This window comes from Chinchilla lanigera, unplaced genomic scaffold, assembly GCF_000276665.1.
Source record: "Chinchilla lanigera isolate Chin_1 unplaced genomic scaffold, ChiLan1.0 scaffold00012, whole genome shotgun sequence".
Classification (NCBI taxonomy): Eukaryota; Metazoa; Chordata; class Mammalia; order Rodentia; family Chinchillidae; genus Chinchilla; species Chinchilla lanigera.
Window position 1 is genome coordinate 1,365,648 of NW_004955413.1, and position 16,947 is coordinate 1,382,594.

The 16,947-nt window shown below is 46.1% G+C and overlaps 1 protein-coding gene across 1 annotated transcript in view; it reads left to right on the forward strand.

Annotated features, from left to right (window-relative positions):
* Prmt8 (protein arginine methyltransferase 8) overlaps positions 1–16,947 on the forward strand; it is an 85,753-nt gene that overhangs the window by 42,212 nt on the left and 26,594 nt on the right. The window contains exons 3-4 of the mRNA XM_005378717.2: positions 4,036–4,191; positions 7,914–7,977. Coding sequence (XP_005378774.1) covers positions 4,036–4,191; positions 7,914–7,977 — 220 coding nt within the window. The remainder of the gene's footprint in view (positions 1–4,035; positions 4,192–7,913; positions 7,978–16,947) is intronic.

The following is a 16,947-nucleotide window of genomic DNA, read 5'->3' on the forward strand; positions in this document are numbered from 1 at the left end:
AGAAAAGGTATACACACTCTCAACAAATGTAGAAATCACACGTGGCAAAACTAAATACCAATTCATGACAAAAGCTCTCAATTTCTTCAGTCTGATAAAAGACATTTATGGAAAGCTGCTGCTAAAATTACACTTAAAGGTGACATTCAGTATTGGAACAAAAGAAAGTTGTCTATCTTCTGCAATTCTGTTCTATGTTTTGCTGGCAGTCCTTCCCAAAGCAGTAAGACCAGAGAAAAGAACAAAAACAAAAGAAAAAAAACCACATAATCTGCAAAAGCAAATCAAAAAAGACATCAAAAAATGGAAAAATATCCCCTGTTCCTGGATAGGCAGAATCAAGATGGTCAAAATGCTGTATAGATTTAACACAATCCCAATCAAAATTCCAATCAAAATAGCATTACTCAACGAACTAGAGGAAAGAATCCTAAAATTCATAGGGAACCAGAAGAAATACAGAATAGCAAAAACAATCCTGGGTAACAAGAGTAAAGGCGGAGGTCTCACAATCCTGGATTTGAATTTACATTATAAAGCCACTGCTATAAAAACAGCAGGGCACTGGCACAGAAATAGACATGAAGATCAATGGAACAGAACAGTGGATGCAGAAACAACCCCAAGCACATTCAACTATTTCATCTTTGACAAAGGGGCCAAACACAGACTGGCAGAAAGAGAGCCTCTTTAATATACGGTGCTGGGAAAACTGACTATCCACAGGCAGAAGATTCAACATAGATTCATGTCTCTCACCATGTACAAAACTAAAACCAAAATGGATCAAAGAATTAAGTGTTAAACCAGAAACACTTAAACTTCTGGAAGATAAAATAGGTAAAACTCTTTATATCATAGGCATAAGCAAGGACCCTAGTTGCACAGGAAGTAGCACCAAAATCAACAAATGGAGTCATATCAAATTAAAAAGCTTCTGCACAGCAAAAGAACAACTAAAAGACTGAAGAAACAACTTATAAAATGAGAAAAAATTTTACCTACTATTCCTCAGACAGAAGACTAATATCTAGAATATACAAAGAACTAAAAAAATTAGTTCACCCCAAATAAAAGACCAAATCAAAAAATGGGCAAGTGAAATGAATAGACACTTCACAGAAGAAGTCCAAATGGCAAGTAAATACATAAAGAAATGCTCAGCACCACTGGTCATTAAAGAAATGCAAATCTAAAACAACCCTGAGATTCCACGTCACCCCAGAAAGAAATCAAATAATCACAAATGCTGCAGGGGAAAAGGAACTCTTTATTGTTGGTGTGAATGTAAACTAGTACAACCACTATAGAAATTGAAAAACAGACTCCTCAAAAAGCTAAAACTAGAAATTCCATTTGACCCAGCTATTCCTTTTCAGGAAGATACCCTCTTATAGCTGTGCTGCTGAGCTACCTTCCCAGTCTATATTTTTAAAATGTCATATGCACTACTGTAAAATAGTAAATTTAATGAAGGAAATTTATAAAACATTTCAGAGAGAAGTTAAAGAAGACCTAAAGAAATAGAAATCTATATCACGTTCTTGGCTTGTAAAGCTCAACTTTTTCTAGAATGTCATTTCTCTCCAAATTTATCTATAGATTCAAAGCAATTCCAACGAATACCCTAGGAATTATTCTTAATTAACAAACTGATTCTAAAGTTTATATGGAAACACAAAGGACCTAGACAAAATAAAATAATCTTGTAAGATAAGAAATAAATTGGGGCCAGGGACATTACCCACCTGGCAAACACGAGGTCATGAGATTGATTCCCAGTACCAAAAAAAGAAAGAAAGAAAGAAAGAAAGAAAGAAAGAAAGAAAGAAAGAAAGAAAGAAATTGGAACTCTCCTTTAATTAACGTAGAGATACAGTAATCCAGTAGGGTGGAATTGGTATATCAATTTCTATACAGGGAAAGTTAACTGGTTTTGACAAAGGTGTTAAGGTGATTCAAAGAGGACAATCAACAAATGCCCTCATTCAACAAATGCTTCGATTATTTCTTTGTATAACAAAACAGTGACTCTCCAACTTACACTGTACACAGGAATTATTTTGACATGATCCAAAGACTTAAAAGCAAAAGTTATAATGATAAAGCTTCTAGAAAGCACAGGAGATGCTCTGTGACCTTAGGGTAGATTCCATAGGGCAGAGAAAGTACCAATCATAAGTTTAAATAAAAACTCTGAAAAATTGGTCTATATCAAGATTAAAAACTAATTCAAGTAACATCATTAAGAAAATAGAAAAGCAAACCACAGGTTGAGAGAAAATATCCATTATATTTTGTATAGCTGACAAAAAGGACTTGTTTCTAGAACATGTCGACTCCTGCAGTTCAGTAAGGACAAAATAGGTAAGAAAAAGACAAAGAGCTGGAACAGATATCTCAAAACAGATAATTATGAAGAGCCAAGGAACACTTACACACATGAACCACATTAATAGTTACCAAGGAAATGCAGTTCAAACTACACTGAGACTAGTTCATGTCCATTAAAGTGGCTATAAAGAGAAAGACTGATAGTTCTGAGTCTCTGGGATGTGAAACAATGTGCACTCTCAGACATTATTGATGGGAATATAAAATGGAATAACCACTTGGAAAAAAATGGCAGTTTCCTACAAAGCTAAACACACTCCTACCCTAAGATCCAGAAAATTCAACCGTAGGTGTTTAAGTACATAAAATAGAGATACATCCCCAGATAATCATACAAGGGCACTTATACATAGCTTGAGTCATAATAGCAAAAAGCTGGAAGCAATCCCAAATATTCCTCAAGAAAAGATGGGATGGAGGGAGGAGGATAACCAGGATGTGTTATGTGCACGTGCCAATTCCCCACCATGAATGTAATCACTATGTACTGCAAATAGGTACTGATAAAAGTGAAAATTTTTAAAAGGGAAAAAGTGATAAGTTCAACAAAATTGAATACTATTCAACAACAGCAAAAATAACAAAAGAAAGCAACATTTGGTTATGTGCCATAATGTATATGGAACTCAAAAACTTCATGTTGAGTGAAAGAAGCAGGGCTGGAAAGTGCACAGACCCCATGATCTGATTTACACCAAGGTCAGCTATAGATAGGAGGAAGCAAATATTGGCTATGCAGACTCAGGGTGGGGATTAGTTGAAAGAAGCATGAAGAACTTCCAGGTCAAGGCAATGTTGCATATATTGGTTGTGCTTACACAGGTGTATGTTTGTCCAAGTCCTTACATGGAACCATCTACTGTCATGTGTTATGCAACATCTTTTCAGTCGTGATGGTCTAACTGTATGACCATGGTCCCGTGTGATCATATCATGGTAATGTCGCAGCAGTTTAGCTTATGAGATATTCACACAATAATAAAATCACCTAAGAACACATTTTTCAACATGTCCCTGTGTTAAATGATGTGTGACTGCACTTAAAATCTGTGATTTTTATTGTGTGAAAATTATACTCTAATAAAGTTTATTTTAAAAAAACCCAGCCCACTACAGTTGATGATGAGTTAGCTGAGCACATTTGCTCATACCTTCAACAGCCAGAGATTAATCATGTTTTCACTGGACTAGAGATGAATTTCACAGGTTATGTGATTCTTCTCTTATTACAAAGCACTTAATTCTAAATAGAAAAACATGTTTCCAATCTTAGAAACAAATAAAACAAAAAACTCCGTTAAAAATCTCTTTTAAAGAGATAAATGATACCTGTTAAATGATCATGGCCACATTTTCTCTTTGGTAAATTAGAGCTTCCCTGGATCTGGACATGAGCATCTCTCCTGGTGGTATCAAGCTATCTTTCTGGGCCAAATTTTAAAGTTGGGATAATTTGGGGGGTCGTGGTAGCCTCTGGCCCAGCTGCCCTATAGCATTCATCTGTGACTTTGCCTACTGATACTATTGTGGTTCTTGAGTAATTTCTTGGGATGGCCCAGAAGTCTGCAAACCTGTGCACTCCCAGGTGCCTCAGAGCTTCAGACATGTTGTTGACATTGTTTTTCCTTTCCTCCTATGCAGGAAATGCTCAAGGATGAGGTGCGGACGCTCACCTACCGGAACTCCATGTACCACAACAAGCATGTGTTCAAGGACAAAGTGGTGCTGGACGTGGGGAGCGGGACTGGGATCCTATCCATGTTTGCTGCCAAAGCAGGGGCCAAGAAGGTGTTTGGGGTGAGCATGCCACACCCTCCCTCACACCAGCTGCTGCTCCTGCTTCTCTGGCCCCTTGCAGAGGCACACATCTAGGTCCATTTTTCTTTCTTTATGTTTTTGTGGTGCTGGGGACTGTACCCAGGGCCTCAATAAGCTAGGCAAGTGCTTTGCCTCTGAGCCACATCCCCAGCCCTGCTCCATCTGTTTTTCTGGAGCCACAGCTTTGACCAGGAGTAGAGAAAATCAACCATGACTTGCAGGAAGCAGTCGGGCTTCCTGTCACCAAGTCACCTCCCGGTCCCTTGCCGTGTGACTATGTACACTGTTGGAGGATTTTTGGCTCTCCAAAGACCACCTCATGTTTAACCTCTTGGCTTGAGAGTAGTGGGGGTGTAGTTACAGGTGTGAACTCTGGTTTGAATCTCTGCCCCTCCACACACTCAGGGTGTGACCTTGCATAATTCATTCCTCAGTTTCCTCATTTATAAAATGGAAATAATAAGGGTCCCTCTCCCATAGGGTGATTGTAAGGATCACACATACACAAAGAGCTTAGAACGAACGGTCCTTGACATGGTAAATGCTTAGGGTTTGTTATTGTGGTTGAGATTAGTTCCTAGGAGAGAGCAGGGTATCTTTCCTTTTTTCCTTGCAGGGAAAATCCTGCCACTTTGGCCACTGCAAGCCTTCTTGGTAAAGTTGACTTCCCTTTACTCACACACACACAGCCACATAGCCCAGAGAAAGAGGAGCTGGAGGTGCCTGTCTGCAGGTGGAAAGAAACTGGGGGAAAAAGTTCTGACTGCTGGCTGACATCTGAAAAATGCAATAGGTCTAGGGCCATAAGATGGAAGTTAATCCAGTCAAAAAGAAAGATAAACTAATCAAACTCCTGGCGTGCATGTGATTTGGCTCATTGGCAGAGGTCTTGGCGAGCTGAGCAGCATTCAGAGGCTTTGTTCTCTTTGCCTTTAGCTGGGCCAACCTGCACCTACCCTGGAGAGCCAGGGCTCCTGAGTGGGTAGAACTACTGTAGGTCTCTTTGCCACCCCTATTCCAAAGGCTGCTCATGGCTCCCATAGGGAGAGTGCTCCTCTTTCCTTCCTAGCTCAGAAGCCTAGGCTGTCCTCAGTGCATCTCAGACTCATCCTAGCTGTGAATGTTCAGCTGAGACATGTGTAGAGGGGAAGTGCCACCCCATACCACAATCATCATCATCACCATCATTGTCATCACCATTATTATCATCTCTATCACTACCATTATCATCACCATCACCTCCATCTCTACCATCACCACCATTGTCATCATCACCATCATCATCTCTATCATCACCATCACCACCATCATCAATATCATTATCATCACCACCATCATCAATATCACTATCATCACCATCACCATCATCACCAGTATCATCATCTCTATCACTGCCATTATCACCACCTGACCATCATCATCACTGTCACCATCATCACCACCACCACCATCATCATCTCTATCACTATCATTATCATTATCACCATCACCATTATCATCATCATCTCCATCACCATCAATATGATTAACATCATCATCACCATCGTCATTATGATTAACATCATCACCATCATCATCACCACCATCACCATCACCATCACCATCATCTCCGTCACCACCATTATAGTTGAGTCATACAAGGAGGGGAAGGGCCATCTCATGCTCAAAGGTAGCTCACATCACCTTTGTCACCATTACTATCATAATCCTCATCATCATTATCAACACACAGCAAGGCCTGAAGACACAGGGCTGGGAGCCCAGGGGAGGGCAGGTTCTCTGGTGCTGAACCCTGGTCAGGGTCTGCACATCATGTCACTCTAACAGTGACTTGACCCTTTTCAGCCTCAAAGGTGGGCATTGGTGGAGATTGTCAGCAGCCTCTTCGGTGCCCTTCTGCAATGACTTCTGAAGGGAATGGTCACTTTCAGAGGCCCTAGGGCCATCTAGGGTGGGGCCAGCCTCTCGGAACAGGCCAGCTATGAAAGTGGGGACAGTTCTCAGGAGGTGCCTCCTGTTCCCAGCACCATATATGGGCCTCTAACCCCAACCTGGGCTTTGCCTCCAACCATATCCATGAAGTCCTGCTTTCAGGTGATGCTTGCTAGTCTCTCAAATACTTCAGCCTTTTACTTAGGAGATTTGAGGCCCTAGAAAGACTTCCAGATTATAAGGAATAAATTCTTTCCAAGATAGAGTCTAAAAAAGTTATGCTAGTCAGTGTTCCATGACTATAACAAAATATCTGAGATAATTTAAAGAGAGGGAAGGTTTGTTCTGTTCTGTTTTATAGCTTCAGAGGTTTCAGTCCATGTGCAGGTGGCTCTTTTGCTTTGGAGCTTGTGTCAAGGCAGTGCCCATGGTGAAGAGAGATGTCATGTCATGACCACAAGTTAAAGAAGAGGAGGAAGAAGCTGGCATCCCAATACCTCCTGCAAGGCATGCTCCTAGTTCCTGGAAGACTTCTCACTAAGCCCTCCATCATGATGCTTCCCTCACCTTCCATGAGCACGATGGGGGGGAATCAAGCCTTCAGTGAGTGGGTACTTGGGGAACACATATCCAAGCCCTAGCCAGGGTTGAAGGCTAACCTGAATGTGCATGGTGGGGCAGACCTTAGGGCCAGGCCCCGACCTGGTATCTTCCAGAAGATTCACATTCAGAAATGTGGCATGTTTACCCTGGGGATGGATAGAGGCTTGAAGTAGCTCTAGCCTGCCTCTGACTCCCATACCCTCCCCTGAGGTCACATTGTGTGCCTCCTCTGGCCAGGAGCATAAGGCCTGCTGGCTCCTCTTGAGTCTCCAGCTCAGATGCTGGAGCCACAGCTAGGTCTTGGTTTCTCTCGAGAGATGAGTCGGGGTTTTCAATTTCCTATAATTTATTATGCAGCCGTGGACAAGTCATTGCATCTCTCTGGGACCCAGCTTCTCCATCCACTAAATTGTTGTGGGTTGTTGTGTTACTCAGCTCCCTATCACTGCGACAACCTATTTGAGACAAACAACTTGTAAGGTGGAAAGGTTTAATTTTGGCTCATGGCTTCAGAAGTTTCAGTCCATAGTTGATTGGTCCTGTTGTCTTGAGTCTGTGGTGAGGCAGAAAGTCCTGGTGGAAGCACGTGGTGAAACACCTCCTGGCAACTGGAAAGCAGAAAGAGAGAAGAAGGGTCCAGGGTTCCCAGTACCCTCTTCAAGTGTATGTCTCCAGTTGCTAACCTCCTAAACTTTCCCATTTCCTCACACCACAGTCTGGAGAATGAGCAGTATTAGTCACTTTCTCATCAGTGGGCACAGGACCCAGCACTCACTATTTAAAAGAGGAGAGGTTTAATTTGCTCATGGTTGCAAACCATGGTCAGCTGGCTCCAAAGTAGAGACATGATGACAGAAGGACATGGCAGAGCAAAGCTGTGCAGTTCATAGTGACCAGGAAGCAGAGCTGGGTAAGAGGGCCAGAGTGGAAGTAGTGAGGAGCCAGATGTAGACCCCAAAGCCATGCCTCCATGACCCCCAGCCATACCTAGAAGTGTGCTCCACTAATCCCAACCATGGATCCCAGAGTCAATCAAGTTGAAACCCCACCCTAACAGCCACACAAGCTTTCAATAGACAGGCCTTTGGGGACATCTAAGACCCAAACTGTGGCAGTTGTGCTGTAGTTTTTTGACTCCTTGCTCCCTTGTTCTGTGTCTTATCTAGATTGAATGCTCCAGTATTTCTGACTACTCAGAGAAGATCATTAAAGCCAACCACTTGGACAACAGTAAGGCATACCTTCAGTGTTTTCCTGTGCATGGAGAGGGGAGGAGACATATATCTTCTGGTTTGGGTGACAGAGACAAACATAAGAAGGAAGAGTACAGAGTACTTGGGCTTGTCAAGACTCCATCAGCAGAACCACAGCCCTGGGTGCTGAGGTCCTACCCCCGTCATGCCATGCCCAGGTTAGCTTTTTCCCACCTCAGCTTTCAGCAAGCCCTGCCTGTGGCTCACCCTTAGCTGTGGTCCCTGCTTGGCTCCAGCTGTAGGCTACCTACTGAGCCTGCAAAATGGCAGCTATTCCTCTTCCTCCTCTTCCCTCTCTACAGTCCCAGCCCCACCCCTTTCCATTACCAGCATTCGGGTCAGCACCTTGTCCATAGGCTCTGTTGCTCTTGGGCTGTCCTGGCAATCACATTGCTCTTGGCAGTGGGCCTTTCTTCAACCCAGAGTCTGATTACAGGGAAGTGCATTCCATTCTCTCATCTCACTCCTTTCCCATGGAGTGCAATGTTCTCCAGCTCCTTTTCTCTGGGACCCATCTTGAATACACTCAGGTCTGTAAGGTCCCTGATCCAGCGACCTCCTTGTAGCTTTCTCTACCTAATGCCCAGTGCTGGGACGGTAGGGACATGACACTGGGTCCAGGGTGCAGTGCAGCCAGGAGCTCAGTATGGAGCTGGGAGAGAGGCAGATGAAACTGAAGCTGCAGTCCAAGGAGTGATATGGAGGGGAGGCGGAGCTGCAACGGGCAGGAGGCTAAAAGGCCTGGGAAGTGCAGGTCTGAAGAAAGAGAAACTGTGCAGAGTTTAACTGGGTGGAAAGGATGAGGCTGGGAGGGAGTGACATTCCTGAAGAGGCCTAGCAGGGAAGGCCTGTCAGCAGGCCTGGGCAGGGAAACAGAGGGACCAGAAGAAGAGGCCAGGGAAGGAAGCAAGGAATCTGCTTCTGTGATTGCTCTTGAAGGAGCTGAGCACTGAGGTCACACATGCCTCCACTGCGAGCCCCACACACAAGGAGTCAGTGTTCTTTCCTCCATGAGTGGAGAACTCAGTTCCATGCTTGAGCTTCAGCCATGTTCCCTGCTGTGATGGGGAGCCTGCTCCGTGGATCTGACCTGAGTTCCTCGGCGGTCCCTGCTTCCACACACTGCCACATGCTTGCTTTTGCCTGATGTCAGCCCTGCTGCCTGTCCTGTTTGCTGCAGACTCCTTGAAAGGACAGGAACAGTATTCAGTCAACAACCTTCTATGTGTGTTCCTGGGAGCCAGACTCTGGGGATACAGGAGGAACTGACTTCAAGCAATCCACATCCTAGAGAGGGATGGAATTATAGACACCTACTAAAGCAGGAGACTGTCAGGAACAATCCAGGTGGTGGTCAGCACTCTTCTGATCATTGAAACAGGGTGATAAGATCCAAAGTGATCAGATGGTTGCATCAGGTTAGATACTCTCTGAGGGGATCATATTGGAATTCTGAATTGAATTACGTAAAAAAGTGGAATGATCAAGTATCTTAGTCCATTTTCTGTTGCTATAACAGAATACCTGAGGTCAGGTAACATACACAGGAAAGGTTCAGTTTGACTCAAGATTCTGGAGGCCAGGAATCTCAAGACTTGGTCACTGTGTCTGTGAGAGCCTTGCTGCTTCACATGCTGGCAGGTGGAAGAGCACATGGGTGAGCATAAAAGTGGCTACGTGATGAGAGAGGAAGCCTGAGAAAGCAGGGAGCAGCAGCCTGCTCTCACAGTAATGGGTCCCCTCCCCCAGGAGGTATTTGTGCATCCAAGAGGCTCTGCCCTGGGGTAGAACACCTTCCCCAGGCCCAGCACTGCTGCATGCAGAAACTGAGGCTCCAACACACAGATTTGGTGCAACATAGAAACCACAGCACCAGTCAGAGGAAGAATTCCAGCTGAAGTTATGGCTGGGACGATGGATAGGCATGAAGTCAGCAGGCCCAGGGTCCAGAAAGAAGTCTTTGTGGGCAGCACACGGAGAGCACAGGGGTTGGAAGGAGCAGGATCACATAGGTTCACATACAGCATGTAGCTTGGATCTTCTCTGAGCAAGGAAGTCTTTGGAAGGATTTTGAGCAAGCGAGGAGGCATCTCTGGAGAATGGGTTGGAAAGGGTTGTAGGCAATGAGAGTGCCTGCAGATGGATGTCTGAGAGGGTGTTGGTCCATGACAGGGGCTTTGCCATGGGCCAGGGGCTGTGCCATGGGCCAGGGGCTGTGCCATGGCCACAGGAGAGAAAACCTGCCTCAGGTGGACCACCTGTGGAAATGAGACCAAAGAGTGGAGCAGTGGCTAATCTTTCATGGCTTGAGCAGCTGGGTGGAGGGAGCCTGGCTGGGGTGGCAAGAATGGGAGGGAGATTAGGAGCAGGAGATTAGGAGCACAGGTGTGAGGGCAGAGGAGAGGACAGCTGTGTGTGGACTGCAGCTTGTGGGATGGGGTTCAATGGAGTATGGCAAACGTGGGGGACCAGACATTCATTGTTAACTACACTTCATATGTGTGCTAATTGAGAGGCACTAGTAGTTCAAAGGATATTTTATTTCAAAAAACCCCAACAGGTGCTAAGCTGACATTTGAAAATGGCATTTATTTTCACTTTGTATGCATAAATTTTATTATTGTAGAACATTTTCTCATGTATTTATATTATTACAAAAAAGAAGAAATCAAGAGCTTCTTAGTAATTGCTGGGTTTGAGGTGCCCATTGGCCAGCAGGTAGACATGTCAGAGCTGAGTATGGAATTGCAGGGAGAGTCAGAGTACAGGGCCTATGCTAGGGGCCAGTCATTTATACGAGCTATTTAAATCCATGGGGAGATGTGCAGCTAGAGGAAACAGGGTAGAGACAGACAGACCAGAGCAGTGCCATTGAATTTGGCTGCATGCAGGTTCTGGTGCTCTTAACAAGGGCCAACTCAATGTAGGGGTGGGGACAGAGGTCCAGTTAAAGTGGCTTAAGGGTTGATAGTGAAGCACAGACCATATATGTTTTCCTGCTGTGATGGGGAATGGAAAAGCAGAGCAGTAGCTCAGGGGTAGTCAGTGGAGAGACAGACAAGTTGCAGATGCAGGAAAATGAGTCAGCTCAGGAGAAGGGCCTTGAGAGGGAACAGGTAGCATGTAGGCGTGGCGTGCAGAACAGCATGGAAAGTCCAGACACAGGTGTGTGCAGGCGTGCAGGCCCTGGTGTGTTGCTCTCTGTCCAGTGAAGTATAAGCCAGATGTTGGCAGAGAAGCAAGGGGAGGGAATGAGGAATGGTGTTGGGAGGAGGCAGAGAGGGCGAGTGGGCTTCCATGGTCCGAGGATGGCTCCCAGAGAAGCAGAAGCTGCTCTGTGGTGGCTCCAGCCCTCATTGTTGCAGAGCTCATCTTGAGCACCCTCAGCAGCTTGGGTGCAGTGGAGCGGAAGCTGTCTGAGTTGGGGCTTTGGTGGGAAATTGATGTCAATAATAGACCACAGAATCCATGTTAGCTTTTCATTTCTATATGAAATACAAGCTGCATAGAAAAGAGATTTATTTAGCTCCTCGTTTTCAAGGTTTGAAGTCCACAGTGTGTGGTGCAGGCTCTGTGGTTACCCTGGGCTGTGTGGAGCACATGTCAAGGTCACATCTCCATCTAGGAGCAAAGAGAGAGAATGGAGAGCAGGGTTCAACTCCTGCTTGTGCAACACTCATCTTGCAAGAACTCAAGGACATTGCAGAAACCACGAGTGCTCCCGGTGACTGAGGAGCCCCATCAGCTCTCACCTTGAAGTTCCATGACCTCACAGCAGCCACACCCTGGGCACTAAGCCTCTAACGCATGAGCCACATTCAGAGCATGGTGGACTGCAGGCTGGGGAAGCGAGGAACCTGGAAGGTAGGGGAGGGGGAGGGGTGACCAGTCCAGGCCCTGGAGGGCAGCATCTGCAATGGCTGTGAATGTCATCACATTCTAGATGCCTCAGAGGGGAGCACATTGCTCAGATCCCCCATCTTCTGGCTTGGAGTCCAGCATCCTTTGGTTCATGGGGGTAGAGGTATCTTCTGCGTGCTTCTCAGAAAAGTGCTTGATGTGAATGGAAGGAGCAGGGAGGCAACCCCTCCATCTCCTTCTAAAAATGGGAAACAAAAGCTGGTTGATTCTTTTTGTGTAGGGATGACGCAGCCCAGCACTCACAGCTCTGCATCTGGTCTCCTCCCCAATTTTTGTGTGGTCTCTTCCACTTCACAGACATGGAAACTGAGGCGAGCAGTGATGGATGACTGAGTTGTGCCCAAACATCTGGTCCTGGTTCTTGTTGCCATTCCATTCTTAAAGTGTGTTTCTATGGATGAGGAAGAGCTGCGCGTGCCTCCCAGTCCTGAAACAAGACACTCAGAAGAGGGCAGTGAGTGTAGATGAATACAGAATCAGAGTTCCTCTAGGAGTTACCACCAAGGCCCACCTGAGCTCCACAGGTCTTCCCCATAGGGTTCCTGACCTTCGCAGGTTGACAGAGCCCCCGACTCCTCATCTGTCTGTCTTCTTGCTGGCTCCCCTGCCTCCCCGGCACTCCTCTAGCCTGCAGCAGGCACTGCCCTGTGCCTCTTATGTTGGACCTGTTCCAGGCAAAGGCCATAAGAGCCAGGGCCAGCATAACCAGGAGCCACAAGCATCCAGACCTTCATTTTGGGCAGATCTTGGACTACCTCTTTACCCCTGGGGCCCCTCTCCATGGCCTCCTTCTCCCCTCAAACTCTTGGCATTCCCCACTTCTCCCCCACTTCCTTTTCTTTTCCTTGTTTTAACTTTTGAGTACACTAAGACGTACAGAAAAGGTGCAAGGTGGGTGTGTTGGCACCTGCCCGTAACCCCAGTACTCTGGGAGGATGAGGCAGGAAGAGCACAAGTTCAAAGACATCCTGCGTGGGTGGGGGATATAGCTCAGTAGCACAAGTGCCTGCCTGGCAAGCACAAGGTCCTGGGTTTGATTCCTGGTACCAAAAACAAACAAAGAAAGACATCCTGGGCAATTTAGAAAATTAGCAAGACTCTGTTAAAGAATAGCTGCGGATGTAGCTCAGTGTGAAGGCCCTGGTTTCACTCCCCAGTGCCACAAAGGAAAAAAAATATTTTAAAAGAAAAAAAGATGTAAATAGGTTTTTTTTTTTTTTCTTGGCCCACTTGAGAGTAAGTTGCTGACATGGTGCCTACTGTCCCTGAAAATATTAATAAACATTTCCAACAAACAGGCACATTTTTCTACAAGCCCACAATACCGTCATCCAAATCAAGGCTTTAGCGTGAATATATTACCATCGCCTGATATTCGGGTTCTATTCCTGTTTCTGCCAATTGTTGCAATAATGTTGTTTGTAGTGAGAGTTCTGCTCAGAATGACAGGACTGTATTCTGTCACCTGGTGCCAGGACTAGTGCCTTCCAGTGGCACCCTCAGACTTCCTTCAGCATGCACTCTGTCCTATCGCCTCAGATGGGACGCACATGTGCCCCCACAGGGCACCTCACCGAACGCACCTTGGGCAGAAATGCAGGAGGTAGGACACTGTGTTACTTCACATGCTATTTCAGTTTGTCCTGTTCCCGATAGCTTTTGTCACTTGGTGAAGACACTATCTGCAGCTTCTTTGTTGCAAAATTGGTCTGTTTACCTTCATAATTAGTAAGGTTTGGAAACTATATAAGCATTCTGTTCCTCAGTAAATTTCCTCCCTCCCTCCTCTCTCTGTCTCTCTCTGTCTCTCTGTCTCTCTCTTCTCTCTATCAGTGCATCGATCTTTTAGTTCACTGTTACTAACTAATGTCAGTCTGCACTCCTACTTCTTCCTCAGTGGATTATCTGTTGTCACCAAGAGTCCTTTTGACACACGTCTTTCGCTTTTGCCTTCTAACTTTCTAAGTCTGACCTTGTGCCTTGCCTTTTGGAATCAGCTGTTTCCCACATCCATTGAATAGAAAAAGTGTGCTCCTTGGTGTTAGGGTATTGATGACTCCAGCAGACTGTACTAGAGAGAGAGAGAGTAAGAAGGAGAGTGAGGAGGAGAGGGAGACCCCATTCACACAGCACCTACTTTGTATCTCACTATGTACATATTTCCAGTCTGAGCTCCCAAAATGCCTCTACTTCTGACCCAAAGCCACAGGGTTTTCTCCTTTTCCATATTTGTTTCTTTTCTAACACTGCGAAACCAGACTTCCATTACATGGATGCTTCCAACTGGTCTGTCCTTCTGCACAGCGCCATCTCCTTCCATCACTGCTTCCTGGGCCTTGCAATGTCCTTGACCGGGGGCCCCACCTTCTACTCCAGGACAGCCTCCAAGGTGGTACCTCTCATCCTGCTCAAGCTCTGAAGTGCCAGGCTGGGCTGCCTTCTCCTGAACCCCTATGGCACCTGCACTCCCACTTTTCCCAGGCAGCCTGGGCATCTCCCTTGCTCAGCCCTGCTCAGTGGCTCCAGGACAGAATCATTTCGTGCCCCAGACTGGAGTGGCTCAGACTTGATTCTGTGCTGTTGTCCCCACGTCAGGAGCCACCCCACGCCTTTTGACAGTTCTTCCCTCACACTCATCATGTTGAGAAGGGAGCTTCAGGCACAGGGCCTTCAAAAGCCCCCTTGCCTGGATTTTGTCCTCCTGGGGGGCTACAGCAGGTGGGTAGAGTTGTAGGCACCCCAGGCCTGTCCCTGTGATGGCCCATTCGGCCTTGGCATGCATACTTTGGAGAGGATCGCTCAACTGTGCAGACACCTCCATGGAAATGCTTTTGAAACATTGCCACAGCCAACTGTGTGGGTCTCAGGAGTGTAGGTGTGGAGACATAAATAACAACACAGGTATAAAATACCTGCTGCCCAGTATCACCCCATTCCTGCCCCACCACCTCTCGGGCTGTGTTCCTACCCAGGCAGACACACACTAAAGAAGGTGCCGCAGTCACACTCGACCCTCACGTGCCTCATCCCATGCACATGGCCCATAAAACACATCAATGACGCTTCTTTGACTAGAGCACAAATAACTATTATTTCCTCTCTGACGAGGAAACCAGCAGGCTACTGAACTGCTTAAAAAGGTTGGTTCTTTTGTGAAGGTTGATATCACAGCATGGAGATTGATGGAATTTTTATAATTCTAGGAACAAAAAATGATAACCTAGATACTTCTCAGAAAACTAAAAGGAAAAAGTAGAGCTTCCTTCCTTTTCTATCTGTGCTTGTTTGGAAGAGTCAGCATCCCGGACTGTGGACAGCACAGCAACAGGGAGAGAGGGTCTCTCTCTCTCACAGCAGGCAGGGGTTCGGCCCATCGTCTCACCTCCACCAACCTCTGCTGTCTCTCTCTGTGTAGACCTCCATGAGCCTCTGCTGTCCTTCTGTGTAGACCTGTCAGTGCACAGCTTGAAGGACTGTTGGCAGATTAGAGATATCAGAGAAAACGTGCCTAATCCAAACCTTCATTGTAGTAGTAGGTACTCAGCGAACTTCTCCTGCAGGTCATTTCAAGTTTACTACTCCTCGCTATCGCTACTTCTTTTCCTAACCAATCACGAAGCAACTCATTAATAATCTCAGAAGTGAGTTGCTTCGATCCATCCCTTTACATATAATTGTCTGACACACCAGGCCCTGTGCCAAGTGTAAGGGAGTTAGTTGTATGACCAAGACAACCAAATCTCTGCTGTCAGGAAGGTTCCAGTCTCATGGAGGCATGAAGATAGGTCAGCCATTGAAATCTGAGTATGTTTACAAGTTGTGAAAGTTCAGAAAGATCTGGAATAATTAAGAAAAGCAGAGAATCTATTTTTGCCTGTGTGGTCACAGCAGTGTCCTGGAGGGGCTCATATGGCCTTTAAGAGCCAGTTCTGGGCAGGAATGTTTTCTCAGCACCGCCTGGAGTGACAGGTGACACGGTGTCTTTAGTCTGAAATCCGCACAGCAGCTGCACACAGTACGTGCAACATGCTACACAACGGGACATCTTCTCTCCTCCCCCGCAACTCTTCCTTCCACCTTCACACCGGCCCCTTCCTTTGTGGAGCCCATTGTTAAACACTGACCAGTGCAGCTCTGTAGTAAGGGGAGGCTTTTCTGGGGAGACAGCATTGAAGCAGAGACCAGAAGAATGAAGAGTCAGCCATCCTAAAGGAGGGGGAGCTGCTTTGTACAGGACTACTGCACCACCCCTCAGTGTCAGCTGGGCTGGAGTCCAGGTCCCCAGAATCAAGAATCCTCAAGTCCCTGATATAAAACAGCATAGTTTCACATAACCCACACACATCTTCCAGTATGCTTTAAAATCCATCTCTACATTACTGACACCAAATACAGTGTGAACACTATGGGAATTGTTGTACTGCATTGTTTAGGGGATTGTGACAAGAAAAAGTCTGTTCAGTACACACCCAATGTTTTTTCAAATGTTTTTGATTTATCATTGGCCTCAGCTCCAGGGGGCAATCTTTGTCAGTTCCCAGAGCAGTAACACTTTCTGCTCATCCCTTGTAAGTTTCTGCTATATGAATGAGAGTGAAACCTGGGGTGATTTTGAGAATAGCTGAGCTCAATTTGGGAAAGCTCTGCTGCTTTTACTCCCTGCATGATTTCAGCCATCCTGTCTAGTTCAGCTCTCTTCCTGATGATCCTGCCTGTCCTGTCCAGGCCCATGCAATTGTCTGCCTTTGGCCATTGTGTTGGGAATTGGCTGGGCTACACCATGGGAGGAGTTCTGTGTGGTAAGTGATATTTCTGATTAACCATACTAGGATTCCCCCAGTAAGTGGCTTGGGGAGGAGAGATGCCAGCCAGGGTCACCAGCCAGAGAAGAGTTCTAGCCAAAGCTAGCAGAATGTTAGAGCTCCAGCTGAGCAGACTGTGTCTTGAGCCCTCCAGGGAGCCACAGCGTGCCGGGACAGGGGGCCAGGTGGATCATCCTCTGGTTTCTTGGGTGAATGGGGATTGG